The following is a 25869-nucleotide window of genomic DNA, read 5'->3' on the forward strand; positions in this document are numbered from 1 at the left end:
CAAAATAGTTATTTAAATTATTTTCCACCTCTTCTTTCATTCTGCACTTCTGCGTGTGCCACCCCCCTTGAAGCCTGGCTCCCTGATGGAGAGGACTGACCTGGCTGGCCAGACGGCTTGTCTGACAGAGGGGAATGGTCCAGCTACCAGCACTGCAGAGACAGCTGCCCACCCTCCCTGCCCTGCTGCGGCACAGACACACTGCTAACGCTCCCTTAGGGAGAGGCTAAGTTAAGTCAAACTTTTCAACTGAGGTCACTAACAGCTATAAAGTTTCCCTCCCTGCCCCTGAAAATGGTCACGATGAAGTCTCATCCTCCCTGCAACCAACAGCCGTTGCTGGTGGGACCAGCATTTTGAGCCTCAGCCTCACCAGAAGGCACTCAGTAGCCTCATATTGCTCTCCCCGCCCCAAAAAAAAGGGCCTAGGTACTCATAGTGGAAGCAGGCAGCTATCAGTTCCCCACTTGCTCTAGTCCTCCAGCTTCACTACTCCACCTAACATCAGGAGAAAAGCCAAGCAGCACGGAGACTAAATCAAAATTGTCTGCAATAGACTAGACACAATGGTAGCATGGCTGATGAATTTTATAAAGGGAATCAATTGTCCAAACATATGCTCACACCATTTCAGATACCCCGCATTATCCCAGGCACCAGAGTAGGAGGTACGGCAGCCCAGCCCAAGACTCACAGGCGACCTTCATCATTCTGGAGTGCCACCGAGATAACCCACCTAAAAAGACACTACAGGCTTATCTTTGGGCAACTGAATTCCTCTCCTCACTCCCTTCATATGCATGTTTCAGAATTGAGTGGGGTTTTTCTAGTCACCTGCAAGGAAGGAAACAAGTCCAGAATCCTACAGCTTTGTTTACTCCAAAAAAACATCTTATGTTGTGGACGAGAGGAATAAGAAGAATTATTTAGAAGTTTTTTCATTCTTTGCCTGATGAAATTCCTCTATTCCAAATTAATGGCTACATGGATATTCACCTGCTTTACACTCAATCCTAACCTGCACTAAAGGTCTCACAGGCTGCTCCAGCAATGTGTAAGGGCTGCAACTCTTTATGGCAAAGGGCCATAAAGAAGCCCTCACAGGATCCGATTCGAGAATGATTTAAGGTTGGAATCAATGCCTAGCCAAAAAAACCAGCAGCACAGAGCTGCTATCTCACATGTCGTTTTCTCCTTCACGACTACTACTTTCCTCTCTTCCCTCTCCTGCTGCAGACAAGGTTTGAGAAGCAGAGGTGGCAGCTTCTTTAAAGGACATTTTACCTGCTTTTGGTTGTAGGCAAGCTCTTTAAGAAAGGCTCACAAAATTCATTCCTTTTCTGTGTGGTTTTGAATACACTGTATAACTCATAGAAGAAACAGAAAACGAATCTCTCCGTGAGACTTAGAGCAGGGATCGGGACAGATAACCGGAATTACTTTCAGGCTGGTACCTAAGGCAGGCAATCCATTTCCCTTTGTTTAATGTAGTGAGGTTAATTCAGGAAGTGGATTTGGCTAGTTGAACCACGCTCTTATAAATCCATGCAAAAGTTTAGCCTGGTGCGTATATGCTGGGTAGAAGAGGCTTTCAGCATGCAGTGGTTTGAGAAAAGAAGTCTATGACAAATAGCATACTTTACCAGTTATCAGAAGGGCAGAAGATGGATGAACAGAGCAGACAACAGATACACTAGACAGACAGATAAGTTGGTGGAAAGAATTAGTTTATCTAAGGAGATCTGAGCTCTGCTTTCAGAGATTCAGAGACGAATCCTATCTGACTCATGCTGTTATTCAACTTTAAGAACTGAGGTAACATCCGGTGTTTGACTTCATGGACCAGTAACAATTCAGGTTTTTTCTGAGTTTCTAAATCATTTATGCTTATCAAAAGTACAGTATACTTCCATGGAGACAGATACAGAACATGCACCCTTTCCCTATAGAATAATTAACCTATAAACATGTGGGAATAAACACAAAACATGTACGACAGTCAGATGACTACAATGGGCATACAAACAAATATTTAGTTTCTGCTAACCTTCAACCGTGTCACAAAGTGTTTTGCCACAATAAGCTCTGAGGCAGGATTCCCAAGGAGGATCTCAAAACGATACTGCAGACCTAACTTGTCTCTTACTTCTTGTAACCTCTCCTTGGCCAGCATGGCTAGCTGCACAGACGGCACCCTAATGACGAGCATGTGGCCGCAGCCATTCTTATCCTTTCCTGGAGAAGTGATAAGGTCATCCATTATGCTGAGCGTCTCGGGTGTGCTGTGATCTCTTAGTGAGGCCATGGTCGTGAGAGCCATCAGAGCTTGGGAATACTGCTGAATGAGAAGGTAGCAGCGAATCACCATGCTGTGCAGCCGGGGGTACCTTTGAGGAGATACAGTTCTGCGTTAGCACATGCAAAATCACAGTAATGTCTGAAAATTAGCCAAAAACCAGGACTGTGTGGTAAAGAAGTGCCCATTTTTTTCAGTAGTGCTCAAAGAATGAAACCTTTGATTTTCATGGACAATAATTTTGCAGAAAATCTAATGTGTTTTAAGGAAATCCATACAACATGCTCCAAATGCAGAAGATAGAGACCGAAGTCCCGCGCTCAAGTAACAGGAATTATGAACTTCTGTTACCTTCATTTGAGCCAGAATTTCAGCTAAAGATTTTTAACTTGATGGAGATACGGGTCATCTAAGATCCGGTTCACTCCAAGAGCACAGGCTAATAATTAGTTTGCTGTCCACAAGCTTTTTTCTTCTATGAACTTGGAGGATCATCACTGCTTCAAGTGGCTTGTGGGAGAAGTACTTCACAATTTCACATCTCTCACCCTCCCACCAGAAAGTTAACTTACCAATAGGCATTGTTGGCCCTGAGCCAAATCTGAACTTCCATTTTGACTTTTAATTTGCATAGCCAATGTTTCTTTCTCTCTCATTACAGCTATATGCAGTGACAACAGATAGGAACTCACAAAGTAAAATGCTACGAAAAAAAATTCAAAACCTACTCAAGCAAAAAAGCACTCCATTTCTAGACATTCTCAACGAGTTCACTCACCACCATAATACAGAAAAAAACTACGCTATTATGCCTTGCGTGCTAGTCTTGCGCCACAGAAGTCCAAATGGCTAAAACAACTAAAAGCTCCAAATTTCTCTGGTCTCTTTCTTGAGTAATTTAATAGACGATATGGGATCCATTTGAATAAAGTTTTGTGTCTGTCTTTAACCGGTAGGTACAGTAGCTCGCTCTGTAAACCATAAGCCAGTCATTAAATCAATACATTTTTATAACACTTTTTAATCCTCCTCCCATAAAAGCACCCACTGCATTTTTGCTACTAAGACAAATGGAGCCTTTCTTATAATACCAAAATGTCTGCAATGTTTTCAGGCTTGTAAGCTTGTATGGTGCATCCACCCAGACGCAATAACCCAGTTTCTTGAAAACGGAGACTAAATCAATAAACTGTGATGCAAAAGCATATCCTGGCTCCAAGGTACAGGTTCCCCTCTCATCAATTTCTAGTCTTATCCTAACCTCATATCAGGACAGTATTTACACATGCATTAATCCTCCTTCACCCTCTTCCCCATCCACATTTTAAGAACAGAAAGAGAGCAACAGTGGCCACTATCTCTTCCATTGGACTTGGCCAGAAAGACTATGAGAAGCTTAAAGAACTGACCTATTAAGATTAACTAACCTTATTATTATTTATAACATTCATTACTTAAATATTTGCAGATAATAATAAAGATTAAGGATTAATGGTGTACTTAATTATTCATTTAATGTTGCTAATTTAATACATTTGATATTGTATTTTACTTAATAAATATAGATACATTTAGATCAAATGAATCTAAATAAATCTAAATAAAGTAGGAAAAACAGTACTGAAGACAGAACAATCCTATTCTAGTAAATATTAAAATACAGAGAACTATAGCTTGAACTGTTATAAGGGATCTGTCCTGCTGATACACAGAATAGATTTCCACATCGCTGGAAACCACAGTATTGCCTTTACTCCTGTAATGTGCACATTTAATTATATCTTGAATATGTACTATGAAGGTAGCTTGTTCCGGCAGCTGCAGTGTACTAACAAGCCACTTTCAGGCTCTGAGCTGCAGGAACCAAAACCATAGCCAGCTAATGAAATAATAAAAATGACGTTTTTGAAATAATGTCACTCACCTGAGCCACCACTGAAAAATTTGTTGGCAGTCTCAGCAGAGACACCGCAAACGGTGAGGTATGAAACCTCTGGTACCTTCTTAGCTTAGTGGGGGCTAAGCCAAAAGAAGAGAATAGCACAGCTGAGCCTGGACTGCTGCTGAATGGGCCTAATCTCTTCTACAAACAAATGAAGGATATCTCCTCCTTCTTTAACAGCATTAAATTCATTACAAAAACAAAAATTGCACATACTTCACAGATTCCAAGATCAACATCAAAGGTCATCATGTCTTCATCCCTGTGTGACGGGGCTCATAAATATATCTGTATCCTTAAGATCCCAATTAAGCAGAATCCCAAGCTCCCATGTTACTATTTACCTTTCTAAAAGTGTGTTGACCATTTTTTCAAAGGTTTCATCACATCTCAAAAGAGGACTTGTGACTCCCCATTGGAGGGATTTGCTGTATTCATTCAAACCAAAGTACAGCTTGTCTTCGCTTGCTGCGTCATCCTGTTCCATACAGACATAGCAAAAACATAAGGAAATCTGGAACTAATTTAAATTTCTTTTGTCATTTAAAAAATAAGTGGAAAGTATTTTCCAAAGCAAAGTATCCTTTCTTTTCATTCATTCTCCCTCAGTGATGCTATTTGTTTGTTTCAAAGAATACAATAAGATGTAAATTGTTTTTTTATTTAACTTATTATTTGTCTACGGCTAGGAAAGACAGGTGTAGGTCCTTGCAAATTTTTCAATATATCTTCTACTTGTGATTGCAGGGGGTTCTAGAATACTGCTAATTATTTTCTGACTCCCTGTCTCTGGCTTTGTATCTACTGTCAACTGTGACCTCATTTCTATTTAAAGCGGAACCTGAAAGCAGAAGGATTATTAATTTCCAAAATTCTTCTTGACTGTCAGATTCTACACATTTCTAATGGCAATCAGCAACTGATCATTTCTTTGCTGGAATGTAAATCTCCAGACAGCAATCAGAAAGGCAGAATATTTGCTGCCTCAAATTTCATGAGGCCTTTGCTGGAAGCACAGCATGGTCTCCAGTGCATTTACATCACCAGTAATCACTAGGAACGTAATTAATCACATACAGTCTCCCCTTTTTTTGTGGGGTTTTTTTTTTAATCATAAGACTGAAAGTTGTTGATTTTTTTACTTTTGGGAAATAAAAAATTGTCTAGATCATTTTACAAAAGGTCACCACAATGGCTTATATTAACCAAAATGCAAACTTTGAATATGCATTCAATCCCTCATTTTCACTGTTCTGTTTATTTGACTTTAACTATTTTTTACAGCTATCACTTTAAGACACTTTACAGAAACCAGTAAACAAAGTAAAGTCGAACTTGATATAAATATACCAAACAAGGAATAGGAGAAAAGGTTATTTTTAAGCAGGTTTTGCCAAAACATCCTCAGAATCAGCAGGCTGAAATGGGGAAAAAAGCTAATGGTGCTGAATGTCCAACAGACCTTTCTCACCTCTTCTCTGCACAATGATGGCATCTACTACACCATAACTTGGTAACCTAGCACACAACTTTTATTAGGACCAGAGAAGTAATGAACAGACTTGACAGGCTATGTGACATATAACTTAGAGTCAAAAGTCAGACTGCTTGAAAATGGAAGGTCAGCTCCAGAGCTTTATGGCATGTCTACATAGCTTTGTCTGCCCAGAGCGTAGAACGTAATTTCTCATATTACATGAGACAAAGAAAAATGTGTAGTTCCTGGGCCTAAATGTCAATGTTGCCTCTACCATCAGCATCCCAGGGCTGTGCACCTGGAGCCTGAGAGAACAAACTCCCTCCTGTCATTTTTCTTTAATACACATCTGCTAGATTCTGTTCGGTGTGAAGTCCCCATTAAAATTCACAGTTAAAATTAACAATTAAACACTTACCACAGTGTCAAATTGTATCCAATGTACCTCATTGCTAGAGCTGATCCTGGACTGCTGCGTTTGCAAGGCATAAGGAAAAGAGCTGACCTGAAGGACAAGGAGGTTGAATGCTTCAAGAACCTCCCTGCAATTAATAACTCTATCAGCCAGACCATGACTAGGCTCACCATGTGACAGGGAAGTTGAAATGGCACTGCAGAAATAAGAATGCAAAGAATTGCCTTACTGACATCCTGAGATTCAACAGATTATTCTCTTCCTGCAGAAAAATCTCCAAATGACCATGGCACTGAGAAGCACAACTCAAAAAACTCTTTGGAAAGGTGAAAGATGTCAAAACTATTTCAGTGTTTTCTGTGACTAGCATCAGGCAACGGGAAAAAACCCCTACTAAACAGAGGACCAAAATCTGCTGACAGTGAGAAGGTGAATTAGTGTGCCAATTTAAAAGAGCATCAGATGGAGGAAACCAAAAATAAGCCAAAGCTGATGAAATCCCTCTCACTGAGAAACTGTTCCATGAGCTGTGGGGTTAGGATACAGTAACGATTTTACAAAATCCAGTGGATTTTCCAGCCTGAAACATTCTCCTAAAAGACTGGGGAACCTGATAGCCTCCTGATGTTCTGATTTCCATTTCCTGGAGTTACCTTCACCTCCAGAATATTCAGGAATTCCAAATTCAGTGTACAGCAAAGACAGTAACAAAAATGTGATGGTGGTGATAAGGTAGGAAGAATGTTGCTTTTATCTATTTTCAGCTGTCCTTCAAGGATTTTTTTTGTTTATTACAACTCTGATATTCAAATTAATCCCACAGCGTTATGCACCATATCTATATCACATTAAGATTATTCTCCTCAGTTTACCCATGGAATAAGAGCAGAATAATTAGCTTTACTTATTTCCTTCTTTTTCCATAGTAAAGTTATGATTCAGTGTGAAGAAATGTTTCTGCACACGTGTGTATATGTTGTTCTGTTTAGACCTAACACTGACCAAATTCAACACAGCTGTTTTTTAAATCCTTTCCTTACAGTAGCTAGGACATTTTTCAGATGATGCAAAGAGTTAAATGTCTGTAAGCCTTCTTATATTAAAAACAACACTATCATCAAGGATAAAAACATGAATTAAAACATGAGTGGATTGTGAACGTGGGAGAGACTTGGGTTTGAGTAGAGAAGAAGAAGGAGAATAGGAAGAAAGACAAGAAGAGCAAAGAAAGTTGCAAAATTCAGCCCTTTTTCCTGGACTTCAGTACCATAGCACTTACCCCTACAAACAGTCTTGTTAGAGATCCAAAAATCTGAAACTAGTCTCACCTATCTTTAGCTGAATCAGCATTAGTTAACAAATATCATGGGCAAGCAAAAAAGATTATTTCTGATTTTGAGGCACAAAATGCCTTAGGCGTAGAGAAAGCATTGGGTATCTGGTAAGTCTTTTGAAAAACCCAACTGAAAAATACTGGGAGAGGATGGTTTTCCTTTGGCAGATTGAAGCAGCTACCTTGTTAAATCCACGTGGGCATTGTCATGAACCAGCACAAACAGTGTATAGGGATTCTGCTTCACTCGTCTCATGAAAACTTCAAATTTTGTTTGAATCTCATTGTCTAGCCGAACCACATATTTCTCGGCTTTCTGATACGCCGTTCCATTATCTTCTAGGCCCAAGTCCACAAGGACACCTGTCAGAAAGAAGAATACAACAAAAATCTTTTCCTTTGCGTGCATCCAAAAATGAAGTGTCAACGGAAGGTTGCCACTTGTCCGCCAATATCAGGACTTAGCCAAATCTCTGATATGCCCTAGTAAGAAGAGGAGTATCTAAATGCATTTTCTCTCACAATGGGGATGGAAATTTGCTTCTTGGCTTCTTGATTTCCTTCAAAAAGTGCCTGAAGACCTTTCAAAGACTTCTCACATTATCAAAAAAAAAAATCAGACCTCTACAAAAATTTCCAGAGCAGCTCTTAGTTGGCTATGCTCCATGATCCTAGACCAAACTTGCCCATATTTAGCTAACATATTAATCCTGCTCGAGTCAGAAAAAGTTATCCTGACCTTTCCTTTGCAAAAATCATAAATTTATATAAAACTGACTCTCGCTACATGTCATTTTTTTCATGCCCTTCTTCAACGTTAGTGTCAATACAACTACTCTCTAGCAGTCTTTGTAATGATAGATTGCCATCATATTCATAAAGTAGGCATGACGTAATGTACATGGCTTTGAACACCATTTGAATTAAAGAAGTAGCAATAAGCCACTGTGAAATGTGGGTCAACTATGTATTTGCCAGGGTCTTAATGATTTTAAAAAATTATTTAAAAAAGTAAAGTAAAAACCGTTCATTTAAAAAAATAAAATAAAAAAAATGTGAAACCCTGTTATCAGATATCAGAAAACCTCTGGTTTAGCGTCTGGCAGCAAGTTAAGTAAATACAATGTCTGAAGAAATAAGGAATGGAACAAAAAAACCCATAAAGTTGTGTTAGAAAGGAAAAGAAACACGTACTTCTAGTAACCTATTTTATTCTTTTCATTTTACTAATAAAATAGTGCAAAACAGAGGAGAAAAATACAGAGATGGACCACAATATTAAGCAATATCAGGGCATATCTGCATAATCAAAAAGTGTGGGACTGTTTAGTTCAGAGTAGAAAATAAGAGGAAAAAATGCCAACATCTACCCAAAGTCACTCATAGACGCATTACACCAGAAGCTCATATTCATGTTTTTCAATGCAAATGCAAGGTATTATTAGACAAAGCTGAAGGCAGAAAAAAAAATGTTCAACTGATTAAAAAAAAATCCTAAATACACAACTATCCTAAGGGCTTCATTACTCCCAGATATCGGAGATCAAGAGTTAAAAAGGACAAAACATCTATAGATAGTCCTTAGTTCTATTAGTAATTTTCTCCACAGAGAAACTCTTATGCTTTTCTGGATACATGTCAGTCACTAACAGAGTGGATAACAGAGGTCATTCTCAAGGGGGACATATTCCATAACCTGTCCTCTGAAGCTTTCTTCTTCCTCTCGAAACATTTGGTACTGGCCATGGTCAGACACAGAACTCCAGACAAGAAAACTCGCCATCTGAATCATATGGCAATTATTGTGTGCCAATGTGCATGTATTACTCAGGCATTTATCTACCTAATAAGAGAGCTTCCTGCACATACGTCTGTGCTAATACATATGAGAGCGTATGCACAAATGTGTACCGAGAACAAATGGCACTTCAACTCTAGGGGATGAAAGATCGGAACAGCCACATTTGCTCATCCACTCCCTCTCTTGACACTTGAATGCTTCTCCAGGTCACACATTCCTCAGACCTGCATGAATATGGCAATTTCTTTTGACACTTACATGGCACAGCTTGGGCCCAATTTATGAAAGGAAGATATTTAGAATTCATCAATGATACCAACTACTGGAGCTAATATTGGACATGCAAAATACGTGTTGCAGCAACTTACTTCTCCATTTATACCAGATATGATTTAATAACATCACATAGCTTGGTTTAACAGTCTCTTTTCCCTCCCCTCCCTTTTACCTGATTGTCGAATCCGTTGAAGGGTCTGCTGCACCAGGACTTCTGAACGGGGAACTATAACGATGAAGTCTACTTTGCTGAAGTGGCCCAGATCCAGGCTCTGATTGCCACTGTCTGCTATAGCACAAACCTGGGACAAGAGCTTTCTGGCAACTGTAAGCTGTGGCTGGTAAATTTGGAAGGTATCAACATCCAAATCTAGAGCGTGTTTGTTTGAAAAAGAAAACAAAACACAACAAGAAACATGTTTACTTTCCCACCCCCCCAACAAGCATGACCCTCCAAACAGCCTACCCTCTATTACCAGAAAAAAAATCACTCACCAGAATAAATCCCAACACTCTGGACAGCTGGGTGCAGATCACAAATGTCAACTTTCTTTTTTTGATCAAAATACGATTACATATCAGACCTTAAGTACCGCATTGCTCATTTTTTAAATGCCCTAAATGTTTTGAGGATTTTTCACAGTGTAACCCAAGGAAACCTCAATGCCAACATAGTGAAATGCATTCTGTTAAATGAACCAACACATACATAATATGCATGCATGTATACATATATGTATATTAAAAAAATGTGTGTGTGTGTGCATATATACATATATATATACGCATAGCTCTAATCTCTTCCTGAAACTTGCAGTTCTTCAGGAGCATCCCTTCATCACACCATCACATAGGTGCCGAGGATGCTGTGCTCAGGGCACGATGGGATGAGAGCCAGCACACCTATTAATCTGAGGAAACTGAGCCTGTGTTGGTAATCCTGCCAAAAAGACTCTAACAGGACAGTTGGGAGTTCATTTGTACATCATCCTTGCTCTGAAGTACTGAGCCCCACTCTAAGTCATGATTGAGATAGCCATATGTCTATATACTGACTGATAGTAATATACGCTGTGAAGGGAAGATGAGCAATACACCTAGGCAATAAATCTCAATTATTTGGGGGGGTGTAATTTATTTCTTTGGAGGTTTCTTGATTTTTAACAAAATTTTAGTCTCAGATTTACATGAACTTAATAAATGTCAATATAACACTAGCTGCAGAGAACTGGGGGACTGGAGCTTTGCCCTCCATAGACATGTACCAGAGCATTCATGTTTCGTTAAAGAAAAAGCATGTTCCTATATTTTAGTATTTCCAGTAGGTAAATTCCATGCCCAGCAATCCATGTTTCACTAGCCCCTGAATATTTTCAACTTGCAGATTACCATATTAAATCCTATAATGCCATTACAGTTTTTGTTTATGTCAGTTTTTCTACTACAAATTAAATTCTGATTAGTGGACTGCTTATTATAAATATTACCTAGGGCAAATTCCTTAAACAAAGAATAAACAATATTATCTACTGCAAATTTAATACACAAGAATATCATTGCTTCTTTAAGTAATAAACCACTTTATAAAATCTTTCAATTTGCATGAAAATTGGAAGGTGTCTGGGGCGAAAACCCAGTATGTTAGTTTTATATAAACACACGTGTATTCGAGTGTGTGTGCTTACCTCCTGCTCAAACCTGCCTCAGTGTTCATTTCAGTAGATCTACTTTGGGAGAAAGGTCCCTCTCACTGCCTAGGAGATTTACCTCTCCTTTTTTTTGATTCAGGCAGATTCCCAGTAGCTTCAGTCATTGTACAGCCATATTTTAAAGACAAAACTAGCTCAGAATAATTGTTTGAGAAAACATGAAGGTTTAAAAAAGTACTGCTGCACATCACTACATAGCCAGAACAAAAAAAAATAACAGAATCAAAAGATCGTTCTCCCTTCAAATTAATCCTGTGAGGAAGCTCAAGACTTGTCCTTCTGGGGATGCCAGAACAAAGTACGTGGCAGCCTTCCTAACTGGATCTTCTGATCCATGTGGAGACTATAAACCACCTTGCTTTCATTCAGATCTAATGCTGAGCTGATTAATTTAAGCTAACTAACGTGAGTCAAGAGCATACCTTTCTTTCACAGGGAAAAAGCTTTATTGGAGATTGAATTTGCTTTGATACTAGACCTAAAAGAATCTCAGTGTTCACAGCAGCTCAATGTATCTTTTACCATTACTGTCATACGAAAAGGAAAGTATGGTTAAAACTCTGAATAATGAAAGAATTCCAAAATGAGAAAATGATAATTAGCATTTTTAGGCAATCCTAGCTCATCTTTTGCACCTAAGTATCTCATCACGTTATGCTGAGTAAGACACATCTCAAATAAGCAAATTATAGATTACACTTGCCTAGCACGTTCAGCCCAAGATCTTAAAACACTTTCCCTCAAAGTTTAAGCCTCAGGGCACAAGTGTGTACTACATATTATTACCATTTTACATGTGGAAAGCGAGGAATATCAAAAGTTAAGATACAGGAGTACACCTGGGGAGATCAGAACGAGAACATAGTTCCCCTCTGCCTTAAGCCAAGGTTACATTCCTTTTCTAGGTGCGAAAGGGTGAGATGAGTCCACGCTGCCAATGTTAAAAAGAAACATCTTCTGTACTCTGCTTAGTGCAGAACAGAAGATCACATATTTTAGCTTAGGAATTATAAAACATAGGGGAAAAAACGTTGCTGAAGGTTACTACAGAGATTTTCTGCCTGAGAGACTGCTGTATCGCTACATTCAGCTGGCAGTATTAATATCTGAAGGTTGGCACACTGACCACAGCTGTGCCCTCAGACTCTTCTGAGGCACACACATTTTGACATTTAACAAACTACTCACTTATTTCACATCTTGCACATAAAAAAAAATTACCTGGTTCTTGCGTAGAAACCATGGCAATTGCCTCCTGAGATGACACACACTCGCTAACATCGCCATTAAAAGGAATAATGACACTTTCCCCTCGCTGCTGTAGCATTTTCTCCAGCAGCTTGTCCAAATCATCACCTAGATAAGAATTAGCAACACCAAATTATCTGGAAGCCGTTTCAGACAAATGATGTAGAACATTACATACACACATCTTCTCACATAGCTGATGTCGAATCTGCGAAGGTGCAAGGGGCTGGAGATGCAGGGAAGAGAGGGAGGGAGAATATTTTTCTCTTTTATTTACTGATTTGCCAGTTGAATGAATTCCAAAAAAAGAAACCACAGCTGAATAATTTCAGCTCTGTGCCTTTACAACTAGCGGTGACATCTGATGGTTACAAAGAAACACACACTATAAAACAACCTCTAAAACTTGTGCTAAAAGCACAAACAAGAAAAGACTCATGCACTTACAGGTGCCCTGCCGTCACATTCGGCAGTATAAACAGTCTTAAAAATGTTTTGCCACAGATGAGTAACTTGCACTGCACGGGTGAAGGAGACGAGCACTCCTTTACACACAGTGAATGGAGAGAAGGAAAGAATGCCTCTGTATTCATGTGCGCTTTAACTGCTGAACAGGAGACACACCAATCCTAAAGAAATGGCTAGAACTTCTGTTTCTTAGGATCACTCACCTAAAGATGTATTTTTGAAATGCGATGCCAGGAAACTAACTTTCCCTGTGATGAGCTCATAACTGATCTCTTTTAAAAATTCACTGGTGGTAAGCATGCTTTCTGCAAGTGCCCTAGATTGATATTGACCTGGAGAAGACGGGGAAAAAAGCAAGAGCAATCTTTAATACAGTGTACTATCAACACAACCTTTTCATCCTAGAAGGGTGGGGCACGATCTTCAGTCATGGATCTCCACTGCCTTTACCCAGTAGACTGGGAGAGCAGTCTCAAGTCCATTTTGCTAGTGATGGGAGAATTAGTTATATCGGTTTAGCACATCCTTTGCAAGCTGTTGCCCATAGTTTTGCACACTTGGGTGAAAAATAAGTATCTGTACCTTAGCTAGAATGGAGGATTCTGAGTAAATATGAAACAGTAATTATCCCTAGTGTGAAAAAAGGTAAAAAATTGACATTACTGATTTATCTGCCTACAGAGGAAAGATGACTAGTCAAAATTCACCTTCCATCCAGCCACACTCATGCACACACAAAACATCGCAGCCAGTCACCAATGCGGAATTTGAAAATCAGCATGGTAAAAAGGATCGACAGCACGTTCTGTTTCACAGTGGTCTGCAGTGGTCAATCCAATATTGCCATGTGAAATAGCACAGCTGTTACACAAAACCAAGGAAGACAAACCGACTATTTTGTTACTGGGTCACTTCAAGATATTTTCTAAGGTAGCCACACAAAGAGTAAAGTACTACTCTCTCAAGGAGTAGTAATGACTAGCATACAGCTATTTTTCTAGATCCTCATGGACATTGGTACCCCAAGTCTCGATGGAGGAATAGTAAACTGTGACATTGCAGTGTAACAATACAAAGGAGAATAAAAAGAACAGAAGGGATTTAAAAACTGGAACAATGACTTGAGAAAATTAATTCAGCAAAATTGCATTGGTATTCGAAGCGTACTGCAAATATACTCACCTAGGACTACTACGCAGAATTCATTTCCTCTTATCTTTGATGCACAAATGGCAACCACATAGTCTGGTAGCTTTTGCTGATGTTTCATTTCATTGAGAGACCTCAAGGTCTCGGAGATGCCCTCTGCCAGCGAATTCTGGGTAACAACGACATGCACGAGGTCCCGGGACACACTAGCAATTAACCTAGCAAGCCAAGGGAGTTGACCTGGTGACACAGAGATACACTGCGCGCTCATTTGCAAGGATCGCTCTCTCAGAGTAAACTCCTGCATAGCTTTCAACATGATCTGCTCAAATTCTTCCCTCAGGGGTATCTGGTCAGGACCTACATTGAAAACAAACAAACAGAAGAACAGTATCTCATATCAAAATATTATTGAACCAGGAATAATCATGTCTGTCTTGATCTGACAAGCTCCTTCACCATATCTTTTACATTTACAAAACCCACTCGCTACTCAGTGGATATCTACCCACATGGCTTATTCTTGGTTTTTCATATCAGAAGCCTCTCTCTCCCATCATCTCCTTTCATCTCCTTTTTTTTTTTTTTAACAGTGAGGTATTCCATGTCACTCCTAGCTTTTCCACCTTCAGAAACTGGTGAGACCAACAAGGGAGTGGGAAAATATGTGCCTTTTGCCTGGAACAGAAGGATTAATCATGTAGCCTCCATATGTTTTTACCACAGAAAACCCAAATGCTTATCCTCGCAGTCTAATCACAGCCATGCAGTATGACAAAGCCTGTCAAGTGGTCTTCGTTTTGCTTTTTCTCATCATGCATACTAGTAAACTAAGCATGGGTGTAAATAAACATGTTTAACCTCTTCTTTTACTTTAGTTAAATTAGATTAATTTAGCAAATCCTCAAACTTCTAATGTAAAGAGGTATATGCAACTTTAGATCTACATTCCCCAGACTTTGCAAACTGTATTGCGAACTTGAATTGGAAAATAGAAATATAAGCTACCCTATCTTAGCATCAGTCCCTCAACTCAGCTTCAGTTAACATTTTGCTCAGTAAGATTTGTCTCATTGTCAAAGATACTTAGGAACAGAAAAAATATTCATGAACGCAGAGTAAAAAGTAACCATAGCTTGAATTGCCAAGATCTCATGTCAGTGCCAAAAGAGATAGCTTCACGCTTCAGCAGCTTGCTTTTCTATGACAAAAAGTGGGGGTTTAAATACCAGAGATAGGTGAAATGCTGGTTTTGGTTTTATGTTTTCTTTCAGGGCCAAAGACAACAAGCAGAAAGGGCAGTGAAAAAAAGGAAACAGAAAGGTTGTGTGAGAAGCAGGGCAGGAGTGGGTAAATAACCTATAATACAGAATCTGTAAAAAGTGCTGCCTGTTGTCATTTTGCCTTTTTGAGAAGTAACATATGGAGAGTGTCACCATCCAATTACCGTAGGATGGCAGGACAACTATAGACTTGTAAATGCAAGGCTGTTTTCATTTTTCATGCAAATCAGAAAGTTCTGATGAGTCTAATTTAACACAGCACGGGCATAATTCTCTTTCTATAATTCTCTTTTTTGGAAATATATTTTCTTTTCCCTTCTAAGAAAGCATCATGCATTCTAGGTCTTTGAAGATCTCAAAACAGAAAAAACAGACATTTATTGACAGAGAGATAAATCTGCTTCTGCAGAAATAAAGTCCATCTACAACATATCAACCACAACAAAAAAGATGTTATACACTAAAAAAAATAAAAGCAAGCTTTTGCTGATTGAGGGAGGTTACTTAAGAGACAGGCTCTAGACCCAGGGGTCATCATGAATCCAAGAAAATGAAAATAATTGTACAAATGGAGAGACTTTTGTATGAGAACATGCAGGATTTCATTCAGATGATTTATAAGAGAAAAACTTTAAAAAATAATTAGTTATCAGAAAGGCACTGATGTGGAAATATTTTTAAATTAGTGAAGTGTTTAATACTTGGCTCATGCCAGTCTTTCTCCACAACTATCCAGGAAAATAACGGAACTAATATCAGATGAGATGGAAGACAAAATGATAGATATTGATTTTGATTGTCACTAGTTTCATAAATACATATACAGGAATCTGTCAAGGTTAAAAGGGAATATTTGGAAGCTTCTCTACAGAAATGAGTACGCAAAGGATCATCTTGACTTCAGAAAACAAAACTGCAAAATAAATAATACCATGAAATATTAATATCTGAAAAAGACCTTATTAACATAGTTATGCTTCCAAAAGCACCTACAGTTTAAGACAACATGTTCAAATGCCACCCGTTTCTGGGTAGACACACTTCTCGGTGCATCCCACAGAGAACTACTCCTCCAACCATCTAAGACCAGGAGAACTGCTGGAATAACCTCTTGCTTTGAGCTTCTGAATATCCCTTCCACTGAAGACAGAAGCTTGTTCCTGCCTTGAGTCTGGATGTGTATTCAGATATTGAAGCTACAAAACACCTCTGGGTGTCACGGCATACACATAGTCAAAGCGATTCAAATGTACCACAGCAAGGAAGAAGGGAGAACGGTGTTATAATTCTAAACAGGTAGTTAACAGAAGGTCCAGAAATCTCCTCCAGCTGAAAAACCAAAACACAGACCTTAGCACTGCGTAGGATGAAATTGTGTTTGTAGAAACCGTAGTGCAATAGTAAAAAGCAGACTATTACAAATGATAGAATGTAACCCATACTGCAAATATGGGCATTTTGAGGTATAAAAACAAAGCTTAAGAATACTTCACTATGAATGCTGTCAAAGATAACAAATGTGAAATCTGAATAAGTACAGGAGACAGACTTTAAAAAACCACTGAAATCAAACACATCTCTTGATCTTTTTTTACTTATTCCTTTATCATAGTCAGTGGAATTTATTTATAGCAATGCTATGCCTCACAATCACAGCTTTAACTGTGTATAGTCTTCATAGTAGGTTTAAAATGAAAGCGTCAGAAATGCACTTATTTTGTTTGCTTTGATTTGTAATATTCTGAGATTGCTCAGCTAATTTCTGAAAACACAACAGCATTATCCTACAATTAATAATGTTGTCATAATCTCACAGGAAAACTGAAAGGAATTCTCAGATATACCTTTTATCAAAAAAGGAACACTTCCATAAATAATATTCTTATGATCTGCGATCACAGCCATCTGCAAACATATTTTGTACAAGTGGTGAGATCTGAAAAAATTAGGCAAGACTCAGTATCTATTTCATTCTTCTGTCTGGTTTTTTATCTTTGCCTTTATCTTACTCTTTCACAATATACTCCAGAAAAAAGAATAACTTTTTAGTCCTACTTTCTCAAGAAGAAAAGAGGCTTACATGAATAAACTGTTAATTTATGTGTGTCCCTTCTCCTCGTCAAAAACTTTTGAAGCTGGCTGCCCTCCAATCATCTTTAATCTGCTTTGATTTTACAAAATGGGATAAAGGCTACAGTTCAGTGCAACTGTCACAATTCCAACAGTTTTAAATTTGTAGCAATATTCAAACCAGCAACATGTTTTGATCCCCATGCTTTGCAGAATGTTTTTACTTTTCTCCTCATTAGGCTCTTTCATCTTACAGTGCTGGCACCCATCTCCACATAAGGCCAAATGGAAAACTATTCGGCTTTGCACAGCTAAGAACAACAGCCAAACTGAACACCTGCTAACAGGGGAACTGCTTTATGCTGAAGGCACGGTGCTTACTAGACGCAGCTCAGCTCAGCTCCAGAAGCTTTGCATAAAGCCTCCTCTAGTTTGCAGCAAGCATGGACTTGCTGCATCAATCTAAAGGTTGCATTTGCTCATGGAGTGTGGTTCACTGACTCAATAAGTTTCAATAAATAGTTTATTTTTAATTGGACATGCTGTATCAGCTGGCTACATGTTTCTCTGAAGGAAATTTGCAAGTTGCCTCTATCAATCCAGAACTGTGTGAAGCAGTTGGTTTTAACATGCAGACTCTACAAACTTTCCAATGAAGACGAAAACCTCAAATAACAAATTTAAGCCCACTGAGAGAAGGGCAACAGAAAAACATTCAGCCTGTAAAGAAATAAAGAAACTCTCTGTCAGTTCTAACACGGCGTCCAATGGACTATTGAAGCAGAGAATGATAACTAAAGCAAACAGGTCACTTGGAGAGTATTACAACACAGAAGATGGCCTCTTCCCTGCCTGTAACAGTACTGCATCAAGGAACAATAGCAAAGCATAAGAACCCATGATTCCATGGGTGAAACCTGCACAGAGCACATTTACTCCCCAAATTATAGGGTTATCACCAGTTGTGCTTCTTTTGAAACATTTGCATATTTCATACCATTATGTATTACAGATGCCCTAGCCGAAACCCAGCACAGGAAAAGCAGTGTGCTCTTCACAAAGGTCATTTCACACTCCTCTATGATAAGCAGCATCTTTTCAAATACAAAAGTGAAGACTGAGACCGCTGTGAGAAGTTTCCCAACACTATCCTGCATTATTCTTTAACTTCTAAAACCTTACTGTTAATTAACACTGCTGCTTTTTACTCTTAAGGTAGGGAAAAATGTCTGGACCTGCAATAAGAGAAAGAAAATGTGGTTTGCTCTCAAACTTGTAAAGAGTCCATTTCAAAAACATTTACAAGAATGAGAAATTCACTGAATCACTTGCCTTAGTCTGAATAACAAATGTGGTTTTCATGTAAACGGTGCTGTCACCAAAACAATGATGACCATCACACATCTGCCAGCATTTGTCACAAAACTGAATAAAACAGACTGACTGTCCTTAGAAAGAGCTGTGATAACTGATGGTTTGATACCCTAAGCAAATGAGTTATCTGCATTGCAAATCCATTTTCACAAAGGTGACCTGGTCAATCCCCATATGGAGAGCAGAAGCAGTATCAGCCTTTAAATTCACTTCACTTCTTCAGTCTGATGAACAAAGTAGCAAAGTCACACACACTAGATGGAGCCACTCACCTCTTCCAGGCACAAAAATAGCCAGAAAATTGGCTCTGAAATGGACATGAAGAGGGTGGGGAGAAAAAAGGACAGTCACAAATAAAAACAAATGCTTATGACAAATTGCTTACCTAGTTGGACAAGATACTGAATAGTTAAAAGTATCATATTTTCCACACTTAGCAGCTGACTGCTGGTCAAACCCAAGAGATCCAAATCCTTGTTTTCCAGCTGTGGAATCTTGTAGCAATTTACCAGCAAGGGACTTACAACAATATCACCGACATTTCCATAGAAATAAGGTAAAGTGCCATAACCTTTGATAAAAGAAACAAAAAAACTCCCAGAAATTCACAAAATATGCCACTACATGAAATCTTGCACAATGTATACATTTCCAAACGTCTCCTTAATGTTATCTTGCAAAATATACTTTATCAGTGACTGTTTTTGGCATTATAATTGCTTACAAAATACATAAGATAGGCCAGTGATCCTTTGCTGTATTTTACAACAAGTGATCACATACATTTGCAAAAACTAACAATAACCGCATATCAGCAGGATAAGAATTATTGTTATCCAAATACAAATAAGAATATTATCTATTCCGGTCTTACCCTGACCTTTAAATACAGATTCTCCGTAATATAGTGTACAAAAAAGAAAAACCAATGGAAGCAAAAGTACATTGATCTTAACATTATAAAAGCAGCATAAGTCACATTAGCATTGATTCAGCCACCGTGGTATTGCTGTGATTGATTTAACTTTTTTGCCATGTTTCCAATCTGTTTTCATAAACAGTTTAAATAAACATCAACAACTAACATGCTGTTCTGTAAGGTAAAGCACATGAGCACAGGCTAACTCCTCTTTTCTTTGAGAAACTTTTCGTTTTAAAAAAAATTCCACACAGATTTTGCCAAACCCATCTGTCTGGGTACATCTGGTTCTGTACTATTAATAGGACGCTGTTTCTCAGGGCCACTAACATTTAGCCTAACTGAGGACTTCACTGGCAACTCTCCAAGAGCCTAAGGACCGCATTCAATTTGCACTTAAGCTGATGACTGTAGGCACCCTCATCTTTAATAAGGAAGTGTTTCTCTGAAAACCGTTAGAGCACCATGCTGGAGCTTTAGAATAGGCTTCTAGAAAACAACACTAAGCAAAACAAACCAGAAGAAGTGTAACCCTATCCTTGATGGTTTTACTAGTACACGGCCCTGTTAATTCTCTGAGAATTGTGTGTGTTAGGATTATCCGTGCCAGTGACGACTTGGAGACCCTCTCCATTTCTTCAGGAATGATAAATTATTCCATGGATTGTATTCATAGGCATGTTCTCTTAACACTGAGGCTACTTTATACAACCATCTGTATGACGCTGGACTGAAAAGAGATTTAAAGAGCCAAAAAAATTTTGGCAGTACTAGCCGACCCATCTTTGTTATATCGTATGCCCAAGTAGCTCAGCTTGAAAGGGATATTATGAGTCATACTTCTAAAGTAAAAGCAAAGTCTTTCTAAGGGTTAACAATGTACTTTATAAAGCTAACGGATTTTGAAAGCCTGATAGTTTATCTCAGTTGCTCTCAGGAAGCATGGACTACAAAAGACAAAAAGTTAGTATGATTCACTTCTGATTAGTCAGTTCAAATAAATTTTCTGTTCTCATGCAGAATCCCTGGGCTTCAAGATCTGGACTATAAATGCTGCAGGAAATATTTGCTTGTTTTGTAAGTTGTTTACACTGGAAAGCTATTTTCATTACATGGAAATATTTCTATTCTTGGATTTTACAAAAATCTTATTTGTACAAACCTTCAGTTTGGCCAGAGGTTTTGTATAAATTTGACCTGGTTGTGACCCGTTTGCAAATCAGGTTCTCCAGAAATCGCTTAACTTCCAATTTTAAGTGTTGAGCAACTAAAGCAAACTATCCGTGACAAACTGACTTCGTATTGTACTGAATGCCAGAACCAACAAAAAGAAATCAAAACCCCTTTCTCCTAGGGGAGCATGCATTTATTCAAAACACAGCATTTGATTCCCCAGTGTAAGACTTACCTATCAGAATCACTGGTCTGACTCCCGAGTTATTCAGCAGGTTTTCAGGAACTATTACAGTCTCCCCTGCTGGGATGGGTTGAGGCTGTAAAATTCCAGTTAACATGGATTGAGGAACTGGGACTGACAAAAGAGGCTCTATAAAATAAAGAAAAGAGAAACTTCCATTACTAAAAGGCTCATACTGTGATTTGGCCGTATGAACAAATAAAAAAAATTACTGCAGATCACTAACTGTAATAAAATTCAAAAGGTCTCTGCATTTCCTGCTATAGTTTTAAGTAATTTAAATTAAGAGCCTATATCCTCCTGTAGCCCCACCCCTAAAATAAAACTTTTTCTGACCGCTGTATTGTTGGTGGGAATGAGAGAGGAAAACACAGGTTTGAATATGCATCTTCAAACAAAGCCAAGTACTCAGCCAAAAGGCCACCTCTAAGATGGAGGCTACCTCTCAATACTGCCTCTCAATACAAGGGAAGAGGCTGCTCTGACTTCTGACGTAGAATATATGTAGATAAGAAAAACAAATACAGGCCAAAATCTCAAAGTTGTCCGTAGACAGCTGCTACACGGATAAAAATTAGGCTTTACTCATGAAAGAGCAAAAGCAGCTTTCACAAATAAAAAGAAACAAAGTGCAAGAATTTTGTAATCTGTAATCAGGTTTCAGCATGGGGGCTGCTTCAGAAGTTTCTCAGGCTTCACTTGGTGGTTTGTAACAGATTTTTCAAACAATGCCATCAACAGAAAAGCATCATAGGCAGCATGAATGAAGGCATGCATGCATGTTTCAGCAGTGGAATTGTTTATCCAATAGAAAAAAAACACTATGAAAGACTCATGGAGAATGGAGTGCACAGCAGAGGTAGTGGATCTGTGGAGACAAACTCAACAAAAGGGAGGAGAGTGCCTTATATAACGTATCTTCAGCAGGTCTCTGACGCTAGAAATATACAAAAGCTGCGCTTGATTTGAGCTGCTTAAGTAGGCAGGCCTGCACTACCGTGTAACCCTTCTGCCCGTGATGAATAACTCTGAAAATCAATTGCAAAACATCTCAAAATCAAGCCCTCCAAAGCAGAGTTAAAAATATATTGTGCATGTTGACAACTGTTTTTTTTCTTCCTTCTATATTTATTCTCCCACTCTATAGAGACAGGAATAAATAATTGCTTATTCCCCTTTACAAAGTATTCTGAATCCCACAACTGAAAAGTGCTTAAATAGTGAACAGTTTTGTTGATAGCTATGTATAAAGAGGTACCTACATGGATGAGTATTCACACATACTTGTATTAATCCTGCCTCATATCATGATGTTACATATCCCTCTTAAAGCTTTTCCATGCACAACAGACATTTGGTCTCACAAACTTTATGTTTTAACTGAAGATGACCTAGTGGACATCAGTGTCCTTTGTTAGGCCAAAATTATGCAAAGCCCTTTTTCCTGTGCAGGAACTGAGTGTACTGTTTCTGTAGTGTGCCACACCAGACTGAGACACAACATTCAAGGTGAAGGCTAACGGAAATCCTTCAAATATGTTCATATATCCATGCACCTGCACAATTTTAGAAGAACTGAGTTACATCTGGGGGGCTTAGATAGCTCTGGATCCTTATTAATATTACTCTCCTCCTCCTTTCCTCTCTCTCCCCCCCAATAATTTTACTTTCCCATTGTCCCATCTTAGATTATGGCAATAATTATGTGTGTTTTTCTGGGGCATCTGAAAAACTCTCCATGCTATCCTTAACTACTTCAACAAGCTTAGTTATGTTTTCTGTGCCACACTTAAGAGAAGCAGCACAGGGCTACTGGTCTGGCTGAGTACAGCTTTTTACAAATGAAATCTGTACGATTCAAGTTTTACCTGTTCTTGTTGAAGGCCGAATTGTAGGAACAGGTACCGCTAAACCAGGAGGAGGCACTGGGGACCCAGGAGACCATCCCCGGTGACGTTTCTTTGGTGGTCCAGAACTGGACATTGATGCTGAGAAGGAAAGCAAAAACTAATTCTAAACTCCATCCTCCCCAGATTCCAGCCCACATTTCCATTTCACATTGGTGTTGAGCTGACGCCACAGAGCGTCAGAGGTTTACACCTAGATTTACATGAAGCCAGACTATGATGTGAAAAATGTTGTTACCTGTGTTAAAAAGTACAGCATTATCATTAATGGTCATGCCAAAAACCAAATGGATCTGTAAAGACTGAATTGCAGAAACAGCAATGATGTGAAGAACAACAAAATTACAAATTTCAGGCTCAACAGCCACTGCAGCTTAAAATAAAAGAACAGAGGTTTTCTTTACCTTGGTCTCCAGCTGCACAGCCAGGGCTTGGAGATGTCGAGTGAGGCATTGGCCGAGAGACTGTAGAACTCAATATATTATTTCTTCCTCCATTAGCATTTCCATTAGCAACATCAGTGGCACGCAGTGAAAGAGGAGCTGAGTATAATAAAATACAGAGTGTATGGCTTGAGACAATCTTGAAGACAAGCAAACAAAATAATACGGCCGCATGCAGACACAAAAGAACAGGGCAAGATGCGTGACTGAAAGAAACATACTCCAGGGAAAGCATGAAGTGTACTTGGCAGAGAATAATCTGGGCACAGGCTGCAAAATCCTAACCTTGAAACAGGTCTCCAGATTTCAGGGTGGGGAGGGTAGGTGGAAGAAAAAAACCAAAACAAACCCCACTAAAATAAAATAGAAATTTACACACAAAAAAAAATATTGGGAAGTTTGTGACACATTTTTTTAGACACTGAAAATTTAAAAAAATGCACATAATTAGTTCAGTTTGTAAAGATTTCTAAGCCTCTCTGGTGCACCTATATATTTTTCTGCCAGTTGTCCATATGCCATTACACAGTAATTCACTACAGGGCTCTAATATAAAGCTTTAGCAAGGGAGAGAGGGCAGAGAAGACAGGACAGTTTGCTGTAAAGTATACACGCTCTGAGCATTACTGAGGCAAACTATGCTTAATTTTGCTACCTCTGCCTAAGACAATCCTCTGGTCCCAGCAGGTCTGACACCCTGGCAGGACGCACTATAGCCAGATCACAAAATGAAACTACAACGGAGGATCACAAGAAGTTATCCTCACGCTTCTGAGCTCTTTCTTACTCTTTTTCAGAGCCTAATTTTTGCAGAGGAAAAAAAAAATGCCATAAACTGCATAGAGCAGACATTGAGCCCAGTGGGGACTACAGCTCCTTGCCATATCTGCCAGCTCCACACGGATTTCGCTCCCAGGATCATATACCAGGAGCAACAGCAAGAGATGGTGCAGCCGTTTGCTGATGTCAGCTGCAACAGAAAGAGTTTGAGAAGCGGGTATTTGGCTTAAAACAATGTAATGTGGAACTCTCCAGCCGCAGTCATCAAAATAAATTCAGGCACAAGATTCTCAGGTTGCCTATTAGCAAAATTTTAATAATATCACTTGCCCATTGTAAGCTCCCCATTTGTACTCTGAGTCAATGATTTGGTATGGACAGATATGGCAGACATGGGTCAGTTACAGAAGTGGTTGAAATGGTGGGAAGTAATTTCAGTGCATGATAAATTCTCTTTCTTACACAAGTATGGAGGGGAAAAGGGTATTTTACAAAAAGAACTGTTAATGATTCATTAGATACAATATAATAATATTATGTATATATAACAATATATATTGTATAAAATAGCAGATGTAATACATCATGTATAAACTGTAATGCTCATGTGCATATATAAAACAAATAAATTTATATTTTTTCTTATTCAAGCATACTTCTCCGTAATAAGTGTGATAATTTTTTTTCCACTGCTTAAAGGACTAACCAGCTAAAGCAATAAGCAATCAGAATATCACAACAGAGTACCAGTGAGGGATTTAGAGGCCACAGTTGAGGGTTCTAATTTATTAAACACACAATACAGAAATAAACACTTAAAACAGCACAGGTATTAAAACTCCTTTAAATGAGACTAAATTCCATTAAATGTATCTGGAGGAACTATACCTGTTACAAATGCAGAACAACACGCAGCTCTCAGTTACTGAGGAAAGAATCAGTGTGTCATGTCAAGAGGTGACTTTTATGCTCTCTCAGGTATCTTACGAAGTGCAAAGAGGGATATGACATGCACTTTTACCAGAATGTGAAAGTTGAAAGCCAAGGTGTGGCTCAGTTTGGGGACGGTAATGGCCATGGAAAATTTCTGTGCAGAGGAATGCAAGAATATGAGAGTTTTGGAGAATGCTAGTGTAGTGAATATTTTTCTTTCCTTTTCCCACCAAAAATATGACTCCCTTATTTCTTGGCTGTTAAGCTGATAATTCCCTTGGCTCTCAGCTATCCTGGAAAACAAAGTTGTACCTGCAGCAAATGCCTTTCCTACGAGCTGTACTGACAGAGCCAGAGGTTTCACAATGTTCTTGTTCCGGGATGGGTCTTGAGTTCCACTTAAGTTAACAGCAGAAGATGATTTTGCTGGACTGAATACTGAAGAATCTGACAAAAGAAGTTGTTTCATTAAGTAATGATTAAAAATTATATCTATGTATGTGCATATATAATTTGTATTACATATACATGAACGGTCATACACATTTATCTAAACTCATCTCCGCATACAAAGCAAACAATTTTTTTACACTCCTAAGAAATCATCATGTATCGGTATCTTTTAGGAG

At 38.7% G+C, this 25869-nt stretch overlaps 1 protein-coding gene across 1 annotated transcript in view; it reads right to left on the reverse strand.

Moving 5' to 3' along the window:
- Window positions 1–25869, reverse strand: part of GREB1L (GREB1 like retinoic acid receptor coactivator) — a 148754-nt gene that overhangs the window by 22197 nt on the left and 100688 nt on the right. The window contains exons 7-19 of the mRNA XM_075142009.1: window positions 25553–25687; window positions 23489–23626; window positions 23046–23165; window positions 21169–21306; window positions 19227–19412; window positions 14148–14474; window positions 13169–13297; window positions 12471–12605; window positions 9713–9910; window positions 7646–7826; window positions 6134–6326; window positions 4583–4716; window positions 2048–2387 (exon numbers count right to left, since the gene is read on the reverse strand). Of these exons, the coding sequence (XP_074998110.1) occupies window positions 2048–2387; window positions 4583–4716; window positions 6134–6326; window positions 7646–7826; window positions 9713–9910; window positions 12471–12605; window positions 13169–13297; window positions 14148–14474; window positions 19227–19412; window positions 21169–21306; window positions 23046–23165; window positions 23489–23626; window positions 25553–25687 (2354 nt within the window). The remainder of the gene's footprint in view (window positions 1–2047; window positions 2388–4582; window positions 4717–6133; window positions 6327–7645; window positions 7827–9712; window positions 9911–12470; window positions 12606–13168; window positions 13298–14147; window positions 14475–19226; window positions 19413–21168; window positions 21307–23045; window positions 23166–23488; window positions 23627–25552; window positions 25688–25869) is intronic.

The sequence above is a fragment of the Calonectris borealis genome, chromosome 2 (assembly GCF_964195595.1).
Source record: "Calonectris borealis chromosome 2, bCalBor7.hap1.2, whole genome shotgun sequence".
Lineage (NCBI taxonomy): Eukaryota > Metazoa > Chordata > Aves > Procellariiformes > Procellariidae > Calonectris > Calonectris borealis.